This window comes from Narcine bancroftii, chromosome 1 (assembly GCF_036971445.1).
Source record: "Narcine bancroftii isolate sNarBan1 chromosome 1, sNarBan1.hap1, whole genome shotgun sequence".
NCBI lineage: Eukaryota > Metazoa > Chordata > Chondrichthyes > Torpediniformes > Narcinidae > Narcine > Narcine bancroftii.
This window is the reverse complement of record NC_091469.1, coordinates 254,638,467-254,654,404: the sequence shown is the minus strand read 5'-3', so window position 1 is coordinate 254,654,404 and position 15,938 is coordinate 254,638,467. Positions and strand designations below refer to the sequence as shown.

The 15,938-nt window shown below is 41.8% G+C and overlaps 1 protein-coding gene across 3 annotated transcripts in view; it reads right to left on the bottom strand.

Annotated features, from left to right (window-relative positions):
• The window catches only part of ldlrad3 (low density lipoprotein receptor class A domain containing 3), a 126,623-nt gene extending 111,308 nt beyond the window's left edge, over positions 1 to 15,315 (bottom strand). For all 3 annotated transcript variants that reach the window (XM_069895762.1, XM_069895772.1, XM_069895778.1), the window contains exon 1: positions 15,193 to 15,315. In XM_069895762.1, coding sequence (XP_069751863.1) covers positions 15,193 to 15,286 — 94 coding nt within the window. In that variant the 5' untranslated portion in view covers positions 15,287 to 15,315. The remainder of the gene's footprint in view (positions 1 to 15,192) is intronic.
• Positions 15,316 to 15,938: the final 623 nt, after the last annotated feature.

Below are 15,938 nucleotides of genomic sequence, written 5' to 3'. Positions count from 1 at the left end.
CTTTATTCCATTACCTTCCCTTATTAATTCTTGTCTATACTATCTATATTTTCCTCTAAGTACAGATACATTCACGTATGCACATTGTCTCTATTCACTCTTACACCTCTTTACCCGCATACATATTAATCGTGATCATTTTTACTCTCATTACCTGTCTTCATCCCTCAGTCTATTTTTGTCTTTACCCACATACATATCAATCGTGATCATTTTTACTCTCATTACCCGTCTTCATCCCTCAGTCTATTTTTGTAATTGTTCTGCAAATTTTCGTGCTTCTTCTGGATCCGAGAATAGTATGTTTTGTTGTCCTGGAATAAATATTTTCAATACCGCTGGATGCTTTAGTATAAATTTATACCCTTTCTTCCATAAAATCGCCTTTGCTGTATTGAACTCTTTTCTCTTCTTTAGGAGTTCAAAACTTATATCTGGATAAATGAAGATTTTTTGCCCTTTATACTCCAGTGGTTTGTTGCCCTCTCTTACTTTTTCCATTGTCTTCTCCAGTACCTTTTCTCTTGTAGTATATCTTAGGAATTTTACTAAAATAGATCTTGGTTTTTGTTGTGGTTGTGGTTTAGAGGCCAATGCTCTATGTGCCCTTTCTATTTCCATTTCTTGCTGTAGTTCTGGACATCCTAGGGTCTTAGGGATCCACTCTTTTATAAACTCCCTCATATTCTTGCCTTCTTCATCTTCCTTAAGGCCCACTATCTTTATGTTATTTCTTCTGTTATAATTTTCCATTATATCTATTTTTTGAGCAAGTAGTTCTTGTGTCTCTTTAGTTTTTTTATTAGATTCCTCCAATTTCTTTTTTAAGTCTTCTACCTCCATTTCTGCTGCTACTGCCCGCTCTTCCATCTTGTCCATTTTCTTTCCCATTTCTGTTAAGGTCATATCTATTTTATTCACTTTTTCTTCTGTGTTGTTTATTCTTCTTCTTAAATCATTAAATTCCTGTGTTTGCCATTCTTTAAAAGACTCCATGTATCCTCTAACAAGAGAAAGTATATCCTTTACCTTGCCTTTCCCTTCTTCTATTTCACTGTACTCTTCCTCTTCTTCTTCCTCTGGGTTGGCCATCTGTTGTTTCTTTGTTGCCCTTTCCTTCTCTTCTTTCTTGTTTTCATTGTCTTCTGTGGTCTCTTCTTGCTGCAGGTGTTCTGCAGCTGTCGTTGCTGGCTGTGGAGATCGACTCCCCAGCTGGTCCCCCCTCCCGTCGGTGTGTTTTTTTTCATGCGCGGTTGCACACTTTTACTCGGCTCTGCGAGCCATTTTTGTAGTCCTATTTCTACCGACCTGAGGAAGCGGGCTTCTCTCTCCACAGCGGGCCTGTTCGGACAGGTAAGGCCTTCTCCTTCTTCCTCCGTTGTCTTCTCTTCCTCTCTTCTTACCGTTGATTTTGATTTTTCTTTTTTTGTCACCATCTTCTTTCCACCTTTATACTCACTTTTCTTTAACTTTTATTTCTGTGCCTTTGTATTTTCTCTTGTTTTTCCCGACTTTTCTGGAGAGGGCTGGAGTTCACCGTCCGGCCACTACTCCATCACGTGACTCCTCGTGATACAGCAAATCTGAAATTATTTTTGCGTTCAGTTTGAAGTTGTCTATCATAATCCACAATTTTTAGTCAGAAAGAAAACCTTTTGAAAGAAATTTGTTGACCGGTGTTATCCTCGAATGGAGAAGACAATCAAAAGTCAACTTCATTCGTAGATTTGCAGTTACTCAAGGCCTATATTGGGCGAGGATGGCAAATCTCCTGCCCTGAAGAAAGTAAATCGACCAGATTGGAATTTTATAACAATCTGATAACATTATGTAGTAATTACTTACTGAAACTTGGAGAAACACCACGACTGCAGATGTATGAATTTTAAGCTAAGAATGAGAAGCTGGAGGAGTTCAGCAGGACAGACAGCATCCATGGGGTGAAATGGCCAGTCAACATTTTGGTCACTACATGGCTTATTGAGACTAGCTGTTTTGCTAGTCAGAATATTCTAGAGTATTGTGGCAGTATTTAAACTCATGTCCTTTGATCTTTGGACAAGACTCTGGTTCCTTATCCTACATCCTAACCACTGCTAGTACTTTCAATGGATAAACCTTTGAAGAAAATAATGCCTTTTTTTTTAATTAAAAAAATAAGAATCTACTCATCCAATTATTTCCACAAACCCAGCAGGGGCAAAGAGATGGATGTACGACTGAACTACGATATCACATAGCTCTTTAAAGAAACTAATAAATCCTGAAAACCCAAGATACCTTTCCAAGCAACAATCAAATCAATTGCACCATAGCTTTTGTGTTCAAACAATGCTTAGGTTTGAACCCACGGTGAGTATAAACTACTCAGTCACCAATCACAATAATAAACTACAAAGGAACCAAGACACTGAACAATAAAATAACCCTCTCCATACTATACAAGTACATAAAATAAATCACTACTCCAATCACCAAACACAAAATAAAGTAAAATAGCCACTGTACAGGTACTCGCTGACTTACCAACATAATTGGGACCATCTTGAAATGGACGCAAGTCAGAATTTTGCCCGAATGCAGTAGGTGCATGGAAAGGACTACCAGTCATGGTGGGATGAGGGCAGCATGGTTAGCACAACGCCTTTACAGTGCCAGCGATTGGGACCAGGGTTCTAATCCCACACCGTCTGCCAGGAGTTTGTTTGTTCTCGCTGATCTGCGTAGGTTTTCACTGGGAGCTCTGGTTTCCTCCCACCATTCGAAATGTACCGGGGATATAGGTTAATTGGGTGTAAATTGCTCTGCACAGATTCGAGGGCCGAAATGGCCTGTTACCGTGCTGCATGTATAAATTTTTTTTAAATTCAGATTTATTGTCAGAGTATGTACATGACATCATATATAACCCTGAGATTCTCTTTCCTGTGTGCAAGGCACTTATTGGCAGTGCAAAAAAAATGTTCATATGTAAACAAATAAAGAAATGTAGACAACTGACTGTGCAATACAGAGAGAAAAAAAGCAAACAATAAAATGCAAAAATAAGAGTCGTCAGAGGAGTCCCTGACAGTGTAAATTGTTGAGGAATCGGATGGTGGATGGGTAGCAGCTGATGGTGCGGTAACACCTGGTATTGCGAGTCTTGTGACACCTATACCCCTTTCCCGATTGCAGCAGCGGGAACAGAACGTGTACAGTGGGTTGTGGATTCTTGATGATCGCTGCTGCTCTCCGAGGGCAGTGTTCCCTGTAGATGTTCTCAATAGTGGGGAGGGTTTTGCCTGTGATGTCCTGGGCTGTGTCCACTACTTTTTGCAGGACTTTATGCCAGGGGTATTGATATCCCCATACCAGTCCATGATGTAGCCGGCCTCCACACTTTCCACCACACATCTGTAGAAATTTATCAGGGTTTCTGGTGTCGTACCAAAACTCTACAAACTCCTGAGGAAGTAGAGGTGCTGACGTACTTTCTTCACAATGCCATTGGTGTGTTGGGTCCAGGAAAGATCCTCCGAAATAGTGACTCCCAAGAACTTAAATCACCCTCTGCACCTCTGATCACTGGATCATACACCTCTGGTTTTCCCTTCCTGAAGTCAATAATCAGTTCCTTAGTTTTGGTGACATTGAGTGTTAGGTTGCAGTTGGTGCACCGTTCAGCCAAGTTTTCAATCTCCCTCCTGTATACTGACTCATTGCTCCTTTTTATACAACCCACGACTGTGATATTGTCAGCAAATTTGTAGATGGTGTTGTTTCGTCCTGAGCCACACAGTCAAAGGTGTAAAGTGAGTAGAGCAGCCCTATGGTGCTCCGGTATTGATGGAGATTATGGAAGAGATGTTCTTACCAATTCTCACTGATTGTGGTCTGGAGGTGAAGAAATACAGGATCCAATTACACAGTGGGGTGTGGTCTTCCAGGTCTTGGAGTTTGCTGATCATATTGAGGGGATGATGGTGTTAAATACCAAACTGTAATCTATAAAGAGCATCCTGATGTATGCATCTTTGCTGTCCAAGTGTTCCAGTGATCTATACAAATGGTAATTCACAAGGGCCAATTAACCTATCAACATGTACCATTTTGGGGCGTACAATGAAACAGAAGCATTCAGTAAAAACCATGTGGTCACAAAGAAAGCATATAAACCTCCACACTGAGAGCACGCGAGCACGGGATCAAACCTGTGCCCCTGGGACAGTAAGGTCTACAAAGCCACTGTGCTACTCTACAGTAAGTTCAATGTTTAAATGAATCACCTTTTATGCTATTTGTAAAACGAACCAATTGTTTTCCAAAGTAAAACACAACTCACTCTCTGCACAATGTCAATTAACCCCAGCCACTTACTGGGATTAAAATAATATCGTGATGAGAGGGTATATGAAATATTACAATATGGATGAAGTGTTAATTTTCCTCCCACCGTTCAAAACGTTCTGGGATTGTAGGTTAATGGGGTGTAAATTGGGTGGCACGGACTCCTGGACCGAAATGACCTACAGGTATTATCGTGCTGTATATCTACACTAAAATTTTAAAAATTTAATTGCGACACAATGCACCCAGCTACAAACAGCAGTCCAACTAAATCAGCATCTAGTGTCAGTTCATCAGCCAATGTATTCAACATAACTCAGTCACCCTCCAATATATTAATTAAGATAGCCTCTGTAAAGTTTATTACACATCTCTGCTGCTAATAAATGACCAAGCCCCAGAATAGAGCTTAAAATAACACCACTATAATTTATTGCCTGCACAATTCAACATATAAAATAATACAATTACTTTATAAAGTAAACTGGTCATCATGGTGTTGAAAGTTGGATTTCAGATTTATTGTCAGAGTACATACCTGACATCACATACAACCCTGAGATTCATTTCTCCTGCAGGCGCAGCAGATTTACAACTAATTGGTAGTGCAAAACAAAATCTATACATAGTGTAAACAAATAAAGAACTATAAACAGATAACAAATGTAAACAAACTGACTGTGCAATACAGAGAGAACAATAAAGTGCACAAGTAAGAGTCCTTAAATGAATCCCTGATTGACTGTGTCGTTGAGGAATCGGATGGTAGAGGGGTAGCAGCTGTTCCTGAACCTGGTGGTGCGAGTCTTGTGGCACCAATACCGCTTTCCTCATGGCAATAACGAACGTGTGCTGGGTGGTGTGGGTCTTTGATGATTGCTGCTGTTCTCCGAAGGTAGCGCTCCCCCTAGATGTGCTCAATATTAGGGAGGGTTTTGCCTGTGATGACCTGGGTTGTGTCCACTACCTTTTGGAGGGCTTTACGTTCAGGGGTATTGGTGTTCCCATACCAGACCATGATACAGCCGGTCAGCACACTTTCCACTATACCTCTGTAGAAATTTGCCAGGGTTTCTGATGTCACACCAAATCTTCGCAAATTCCTGAGGAAGTTAGAGGTGCTGACATCTTTCTTCATGATGCCATTGGTGTGTTGGGTCCAGGAAAGATCCTCCAAGATAGTGACTCCCAAGAACTTAAATTTGCTCACCCTCTCCACCTTTGATCCCCCAATGATCACTGGATTGTATACCTCTGGCTTTCCTTTCCTGCAGCCAACAATCAGCTCCTTTAGTTTTGATGACATTGAGTGCAAGGTTGTTGTTGGTGCACCATTCAGCCAAGTTTTCAACCTCCCTCCTGTTGATTCATCCCCATCTTTTATACAACCCACTACTGTGGTATCGTCAGTAAATTTAAAGATGGTGTTATTGTCATACCAAGCCACTCAGTCACTTTGTACTTTAAAAATAATTCAGTCAGTGTGAAATATACAAGGTGCGAGGCATCATCGAGTATATTAAAAATGCAGCAATTGTCTGACTCTTAATTTTCTCCAAACTTAAACATGACATGACAGCAAAGAGCCATTGAAGTAGATTAGGTGGGTTAGAATCCTTCCATGGGCTTTTCTAGCCAATAATATTGAAATGGCAATTATTAACTGTGTAGAGACAGGCATATGACCAGTCTCCACTGGTATGATTTCAAAAATAGCTGTTAATAGATTTAGTTGTAATTCTAATCCTAGAATTTTTATTAAGGTTTCAAAGACACCTTTCCAGAAATTATCTAATTTTGAACATGACCTGAACATACGAGTTAAAATGGCTACCTCAGCTTTGCACCTATCACAAGTACGGTTTACACTGGGGGAAAAAATACAGGCCAACTTATCTTTAGACACATGTACCCAATGAACCACCTTGAACTGAATCAAGGAATGGCGGGCACAAATTGATGAAGTATTTACGAATTGAAAAATAGGATTCTGTAGCTAGCTGCTACAAGCTATGGCTCTGCAGAGCATATAGCACAGGAGAAGTTATAGCTGTATGCGGGTTAGTTCAGAAGGAACACACTGTTCCCAGAAAGAATGACACGAACCCCTGTTGAGTGTAGCTAACACTGAGGTTTATTGGGCTCACAGCCCTGCTTTTATTCTCATACTGAGGGGTGTAGTCAAAACCCCTTCAGCACTGAATGGTGTGATCCACTTTTCCTAATAGGCCAGTTAAGCTCTTTTGGTTATGGCCAATTGGAGAGCAGCGCTGCGGGCCTCGTGCAGCCGGCTGGATCATCGCAGTCGTCCTTCATTTTGTGAGGACCCGTAGGGGGAGCTGCAAAAGGCCGCCACAATCCCATTGATCGTCCAGAAGCGATTCTTGGAATTCCACTTCCCAAGAACCCTTAACTTTATCGATGGATATCAGTCGCAAATTACCAATTATATATTGTAGCTATTAACCCTTTTTGAAGTGGATACACCTGAAAAAGGGTGTCTATCATATTAGATGGTAAGCAAAAGGATAATTTGAAAGTAAAGTATGCAGAAAGGCCCTAAAAAATTGTGCCTTGTTCAAATCATATTTGTCTGCTAATTGATAGAAAGACAGGGATATTTGATGCATCTTTGAAATTTGAAGAAGTTTGGCAACTGTTTCTTCAATATTTCCATATAGCTTAAGAATTACAATTTTATACTGGATTCTCTCCTAGTTCCTTATGGTATATTTAGTTTTAACGAGGTGACCCATTGTTTTTCTACTTTTCTCTCAGAATGGACTGTCCAGTCCCTCTTTCTTTCTTTTTTACTTAGAAGGGACCTTGCAATAAAAATAATTCTTTTCTTTCAGTTTACAAGAGGAGAAGAAACTTATTGTTACTATGTGTTATAAATACTAGTATGTTCTTTTTCCTCCACACTTGTAAATACATGTGTGTAATGCAACTCTCCTCTTGTATATATGTTGGATTGAGGAACCTCAATAAACAGGTTGAAGAAAGAAAAATGCAACAATGGCACAATTAACATTTCAACTGAGCACCACATTAAGAGCCCGGCCACAATACAGAAAAGACATGGACCTGTTTCAGTACAGTATGTTAAAAGCAAAAGCCACCGAAGGATTTAAAATAATCCAGCAATGACACAATAGATCAACTAATAAGAAGTATTAGAACCCAAACAGTAGCTGAATATGAAATATGTGTTCCAGTGTATTCCCGACCTTAATTGCATTGAAATACACTTGCAGTAAATGATTTAATTGAAACTTCTTTTGAATATATAACTATTTTCCGCTAATGATGGGGCGTACATTTTTTTTAAACTAAAGTGAGGCCTAAGGCAAAAAAATGTTGAGAACCACTGATCTAGAACATCACATGGCAATTTGAACAACCTATGGGCAGGACTGTGGTAGGTGGGAGCATCAATGGGATACCAACACTACTTTAGGTCATTGGGTATTCTTGCAGCGAACCTCAGTGACACAGCTGATTTCCACATTGCACTTTGCCAATATGCCAACCCGAAGACGATGTCCTTGTTATCTTTCAGGATGGTCTCCACCAATCACTGGAGGCAATTGTGTATTACCGAGAATGTTGATACACATCATATGTTCCTCCAGACCCCTTTCCTGAGGTGTCTGGGGAACCCTGTTTGCCATGAGATGGATTACATTTGATATTCCATAGTGGCAAACAGTGAAATACCTAAAGTTGGTTCACAGAGTCAGGATTGAGATTACAGCAGTAGGAATTTCGAGAGTGATGGGGGGGGTTATTTAGTGTATTGATGCGGGGGTAGGTAAAGAGAGTCAATGACCTACTAGACTAGTGGCCCTTACCAGCTGCACTACGCTCAACAACAATGACTTTCAAGAGGATGTGGTCCAAATACTTCCGCAATATTCCAAAAGGAATACTTTGTGCACCCTTGCTGTGGAAATTACTTCAGGACACATGAAAAACTTTCACTCGGAATTGCCCAATCTTGCTTCCAGTGACATGAAATGATCCGTGAATGCTGAAGTTGGGAATCTATTCTATAACATTACACAATTTAATTTGGAGGAACTGAACTGAAGGGGGGCCAATAATTGACTGGACACAAGCATTAGACAGCAAGAGCACATTGCCAACTGTCAATGTGATTAACTCAGAGGTGCTTTAACAACCACACAATCTAGGAGCAAGTAGGAATGTGCAATAAAAATTGATCTCGCCAATCAAAAGGAAACGATAAAATATGTAAAATAACCCAGCTGGCATACATCATAGAATAACCCAGTCAGTGAACTCTGCAATAGCCCAGCCAGTATATAGTGTAATAGCCCAGTCTGTAAACCATGCAACATGAACGAGCCAGCACTCATTATAAAATAACCAGCCAGTATACAGTGTAAAATAATCCAACCACTATGTCATATAAAATACAGTACCATATCCTGACCTGCTGAATACTTTATACTGGCATAGGGTATGCAGCGTAAAGTATATGCCGTATACAGTGTTTCATGCCAGTCAGTAGCTAGCACAAAGGAATCCAGCCAGCATCCAACATAAAACCCACTGCTGGAGGAACTCACCAGATGGAGCAGCATTCAGTGGGAGAAAAAGGTGATTTTGAATTTTGGGCCAGAACCCTTCAAAAAGTACAAAATAACCTAACCAGTGCACACGACAAAATATTGGTGGGTATATTATAGAAAGTAATCCTGTTAGCATACTGTACAAAATAAAGCATCTAATATCTAAAAAGACTCTGATGGCTTAATGTGAAGATGATTTAGCAGCTGGGTTTGTTAGTACCTGGGTTAAATTTAAACCTAGATTAAATTACATTCAATATAATTTTAGACTGGGATATTATAGAGCATACAAAATCGATAGACACCCAAGTGGATAGCTTAAAGCAGATACTCTATAGTTGAACTTTTCAATATACAATATATAGAATAACCCAGTCATCATATGGTGTAAGATACTCACAATGTAATCTGCAAAATAACTTGGCATCTCGTAAATAGTAACCCAACACAGTGCATGTCTCACAATGTAAGACTTATTAATGTAATCATTAATATTAATAACAATTCACTCTCCAAAAGTCTGTAAAATAAAGTCAGTCATTGCATGCTTGAATTAAAGTACTACATATTGAAGAATAGAGCTACTAAATAGTATGAAGATGAAATAGTCCATCTCATTAATTAATTGAGATACTACGTAGTGCACAAAATGACCAAATAAAGGCAATAAATAAACTGAATATTTTACAGGGCACAAAATAAACCAGTCACATTCAGAGTATTAATGAACTCAGCCATATAACATCCAGTTGTACAAATTCTGTTAAAATAAAGTTTTGCATTGGTGAGATAATCTACGGTAGTTTTTAAATCATGAGTAGAAAATAGCCCAGCCATGATACAATATACAAAATATCAGCTATTATTCAAAGTTAATAAACCCAGCCACTATACAAAATGTAATACAATCCAACCTTTACAAGGTATGAGGAGTAATCCAGCTACATTATATTATCTAACCTGTCTATTCTGGTGTATTAAATTAACCAACCTTGTCACAAACAAAAAGGTATGATGTGATTTATCCTTCTTAAGCTTTTTAAAAAAAAAATCCAGTTCTATGCAGTGCATAATGGCCCAGCTGCAGTTCATTCTATAAAATTATATAGTCTCAATTAACCCAGTCTACAATATAATACAATTCAATGATTCGAATATCCTTGTTACAATAATATAAACCATGTAACCATGTCAGTACACCATTTAGAAATCGACCAGGATACATTCATTAAATAATTGACCCATTCTTGTGTAAAATAATACATCTATAAAATATGTTTATTAACACAGCCACTGCAGTGTATAAAAGGCCAAGCTTCAGAGATGTGTTTAATTAACTGAGCCGCTATATATATCATTCACTCAGTACATGTAAACAACCCAAAAACATTGCTGTTCATAATAAAACATTTCTGACTATATGAAATAAAATATTTACAATATTAAAAACTCTGTTTCTATACAGTATTAAAACAGGCAAGTTGTGGTGGAACACATAATTAAGACATGAATATAAAATAATTTTAGCTAATTACATTTCTTCAACATATCCATCTAAATAACCTGGTTTCTACACATACTATAAAACCATCAGACTTGATTTGCAAACTTTCTTCCAGGAAAGGAATCTCCCTTCCTGAGCCACTCCTGTCTATATGTGACAATGCGATTGACTCTCAGCGACCCTCTGAAACAGCTAGCAAGCTACTCAGCTATATTGTACCTTCTATGTTACAACAGAGAAAGAATAAGTCCAGACAGGCCACATCCCCTCATTGAAGGTGCCAACTCAGCTTTATTAACATTGCAAAGCCCTCCTCACAAATATCTGTGGTCTGATGTCAAAAATGGAAGAACTGTCTCAAAGGGGAATCAAGCAAAAACCTGACATGATCCTCAGAGAATCATGCCTTCCAGACAATAAACCAGGGGGGCATCATATAGTGGTGCACAGATGGAAGGGAATGACCCTCATTATTGGCCCTCAACCTCATGCTGACTGACATCAGGCTAAATATGGATAAAGAAACCTCCTCCATTTACTTTACCCCCTCATGTGATATATCAGTGCTCCTCTGCAACATCATCGTATCAATACTAAAGAAAAGCACAACAACAGGCCTAGATGACGAATGACCAATGGCTTTAACATCTATCATTATGGTGCTTTGACAGGCAGGTCATATTCCACATCAGCTCGAGCTTACCAGCCAGCCTCAATCACTTCATTTTATCTATCATCCAAACAGGTCTATGGCAGACATCATCTCCCAAGTTTTCCACTTGGCCCTAGAACATCTGGATACCAAGGACACCCATGTCGGACAGCAAGGTGAACCCACACAAGGCAGTGAGACTAGACAACATAGCTGGCCTGATACTGAAGAACTGCATCTAAAGTGAACCCACGCAAGGCAATGGGACTAGACAGCATACCTGGTCAGGTACTAAAGGACTGCGCAGACTAATTGACAGAGATCTTCACGGACATCGTCAACACATCACCGCAGCAGTCCATCATTCCCGCAGGGTTCAAACAGCCATAATGATCCCAACAATAACAGGCCTCAATGACACTGACCTCCATCATAATGAAATGCTTTGAGCACCTGCTGATGGAACGCATCAAAGCACATCTCCCAGAGTTGCTGGGCCCAGTTCTGTTCACCTTTAGAAGAACTCATTCCACAGACAATGCTATAGCCTTGTCCCTTCACTCTGTCCTGACCCACCTGGAGAACAACATCTCAAATGCCAGACTGCTGTTCATCACTTCAACTAGGTGTTTAATATGATCATTTACCAGAGGCTGGTGGAGAAGCTGTCGTCACTGAGACTCAACACCCCTCTCTGTAACTGCATTCTGGATTTCTTAACAAAAAGACCACAGTCAGTCTGGGTCGGTTGTAGAGCATTAAGCACTGTCACACCGAGCACTGGCGCACCTCAAGGTTGTGTGCTCAGCCCGCTCCTGTTCACATTACTGACCCATAGCTGCATCACCAGATTCAGCTTGAACAATATCATAAAGTTTGCAGATGACACAACAGTCGTCGGCCTCATCAGCAACAACGATGAGTTGCACTACAGAGAAGAGGTGGAAAATCTCATGAAATGGTGCGAGAGTAACAGCCTGAGTCTCAGTGTGGACAAGACGAATGAGATGATCATGGACTTCGGGTGGACAAGGAAAGACCACCCTCCACTAAACATCAATAACTCTGTAGTTGAGAGAGTGGAGAGAACCAAATTCATTGACAGGTACTAATGTCTAACTGAAGATACAGCCATGAAGTAATTTTCTGGTCTCTCTGCCAAATCAGAAGGTTGATAGAACATTTTATTTCTCCCATTTTGCTTATGATGCTGTTGGATTACATATTAAATGGTGCAGGCCCTATTACCTCATTACAAAGAGATTTTTAATTTAAAAACAGCGTGGTAACAGGCCCTTCTGGCCATAAGATAGCGCTGCCTAAATACACCCAATTAACCTATTAAGCCCGTACGTCTTTGGAGTGTGGGAGGAAACCAGAGCACCTGGAGGAAACTCACTCAGACATGGGGAGAGCAGACAAACTCCTTAAAGACAGCACCAGATTCTGAGTGGCTGGTGCTGCAATAGCATCACGCTAACCCTGACCACGTCATCCACTCAAAGACTAAATGTTGATAGTTATTATAAGCAGATAAAATTATAACAGACAAGAATTCATTGCGGGGAAATAGGAAATTCCCAATTTTCAACTAAAGAAAATCAATACTATTTTACATAATAAGAATGATAGATTTGCATCAATTTTACCTCTTTCCCATTATTCCCAAAGGTGTACTTAACCTCCATTTAATCTTCTGATCTCCCTAACCTGCCCACTCCTCTCAGATTTTTGACACACAAAATTACACAGGTTACTGTGCTTTCATTCTAATCTAATTGATGTATTCTATTTTAAATCGCTTGTCATGCATCCATAATTCTCCTTACAATTTCTTACTATATACCTGGTATTCTCTTTACAACTTCTCTCTGCATCTGTTAACACCCATGTAACTAATCTTTGTCTGTTATCCATCTGTGTAATGGCTGTGATTTCATGAACAATGAAGTGCAGTGATCATTAGTCAAATTTGAGACGCATTTCAGAAATAACGTGATTATTAAATTACCGAAAAACGTGTATGCAAAAATATAATTATTTTAGTTACTGATGCAAATATTTCCTCCATACACCATATTTAAATTTGATCCTTATAAATGTCAAAATTGAAGAGCACCAAAAATTGTGAAAATTATCCTGATCTATTGATATTATTTTCAAAATAACTTCTAAAGTCTAAATTTCAATCACCAATAATGATTCAACAGTCAGGACAATTAATGCATCTGACCTAAACTTCACGCCATACACTTTTTTATTGGTTATACAGTCAAATGTTTGCATCCTCAAGACAAGGGATTTTGCTTGGATGCACACCGCACCACAGAATATAACAGCAGAGAGACAGGCCCCTTGGCTCTTCTAATCCATGCAAACTGTACAGGACGTATATTTAAGGTGAGGTGGGGGCAGCCATGCGGGGAAATTTCCTTTTTTTTAAAAAACGCACCAAAAGTGATAGGTGCCCGGAATGGTCTGCCAGAAGTAGTGATACAAGCAGACTTCTAGATAGACACGTGAATGTGCAGGGAATAGAGGGATATGTATCGTGTTACAAGCAGCAGACATTGAGTTTAATTCAGAGATCATGTTCAGCACAGAAACGGGCCAAAGGGTCTCTTACTTTCTGCCCTGTTCTATTTTTCTATGTTTAAGATAGGAGTTATATGGCACCTTTATTTGTAGAAAATGCCTTGAAGTGTTGCACATCTCCAGACAAAACGTAACACATATACTCAATAATCTAAGAGCTGTCCAGGAGGAAGAGTTATTATCTTCTCTGTAATTTGTTACCATCTGCTGTTACAGATTTGAATCTCCTTTATACATCGTAATATATAGGATGTTTTTGTTCCAATTAATTGGCTAACCGGTAAATTGGCAGTTCAATGAACAGGTTCAAAATAGCATTGTGGCCATTCACACTGGACCAATGTTAACCCGTTCTCTGCACCCTTTCACACCCGGCATCCCAGAGCAAAGGGGCGCCTATCTTCCAGCGGTGACGTCCTGCATACCCCATCCCTTTCAAAATGAATCGGCGATGATACCCCCCAGGGTACTTCATCCCCGGGGAGATCCGACACCAGCATGTCAGTTCATGAGCGTTCACACTGGCACATTAACCGGTAGGTTGGCAGTTAATTACTGGGTTTAAAAGGGTGGACGAACCCTCTGATAGGTGTAGGGCACTACCAGTAACCACAGAGACAAGCTGAGGGAATGATAGGCTTTAATAAACAAAAGAACCTTACTGGCCCGGATCCCAGGGTAGGAATGGCTTGACCTTTATGGTCCGGCACCATGAAGGAGGAATCATAGGGTACGGGTTATCTGTGGGTGGGCCAGTTCCATATAGACAACCAACAATGATAACTATATACAATGGAGGAAACATGTCACCACAACGGTCACCTTACAAACACGCTGCCGTGAAGCGCAGAAAGAGCCATCAAAGCTTGGTCTGGCCATTCACTTGCCCCAGCTGCCCTGGACCTGACCACACCCTGGATCTGGGACCCTACTCACCCAAAATTCATTCACCTGAGGAGAGGGGTATCCTATCAGACCCCACAACCTGACTGAAAGGAACCATCAGCATCCCTGTGGGATGGAGAGCCAGGAGAAGTGGGTTAAAGGGCCAGGTGCCTCAACGTTGAGATCTCCTGTGCAGGTGTAACCCCTCCCGACAGTGGGCTCCGGAGTAGGTGTTGCTGTCCACAACAAAGTCGCCCTCCCCTCCCTGTTTGAGGGGGTGGCCGTGCCCAGTCCCCGGCGCTGCTGGAACGCAGGTGAGAGAAACGAAGCGAGCGACACGTTGGGGGGGGGTGAAGGGAAGCGGAAGGTTTGTAGCCTCACCCCACCCCCCCCCCCAACTCATTCATCATCACCCCTTGTGCTCACTTCGAAGGCGAGAAGATGGGACACCCAGCCCCCCCTCCCCTCCCACCCACCCAGCCGGGCCCATCATACACTAGCCTTCCCTGGGCCGGGAGGGGCTCCAGGCCGCCGAGGCCCGGACTCTCGGCCAACTTTCCCGCGGCGGGGCGTCAGGAAGGGGAGGCTGGAGCCGGAGTGTGTGCACTCGGCCCCCTCCAAGTACTCACCCACGGAGGCCACCAGCAGGTAGAACGGCCACATGGTCCGGTCCGGTCCGGTCCGGCGGCGCAGTCCGATCCCGATCCAGCTGCCAGAAACCATCAGGCAGCGCGGCCCAGGCTGTGGCTGTGGCTGGTCGGGTGGGGGGGGGGGGGGGACGGGACGAGGAGTCAGAGTCCGGAATCAGAGGAGGGGGGGCGAGGACGAGGAGTTAGAGTCCGGAATCAGAGGGGAGGGGGGGCGAGGACGAGGAGTTAGAGTCCGGAATCAGAGGGGAGGGGAGGGGGTGGAAGACATTCCAAGGGAGCGGCGCCAGCAACAACAACAACAACCACCACCCTGCTTTGACATAACCCCTTGCAGCGCTGCAGTACAGGTCAAGCTCGAGCAGGACCAAAGAAACCCGCAGGCAGAAAGGCCAGAGCTTTGTGGGGGTGGAGGTATTTAAAGCAGCCCTTGGTCAAGAGGGCAGACTTTGGGGGGGGGGGGGGTGGAGTGCTAGGACTGGGGAGCTGCATTGCCGGGGGCGCTTTAAATCAGCATCCTGCTCAATATTGAAGAGAGAAAGTGGGAGATGGGCCGAAGCACTGGGTAATGGATAGGCAGGACTTTCTGGCACCCTACCCCGCGGACTGTTGGCCCTCGGGGGGGGGGGGGGGTTGTCGAATTGTACCCCTCCCTCCCCCCTTGAGGTTTTAGAGGAGTTTCCAATCCAGGCACACCACAATGTTTCTTAATCTCCGGCTGTTTCTCA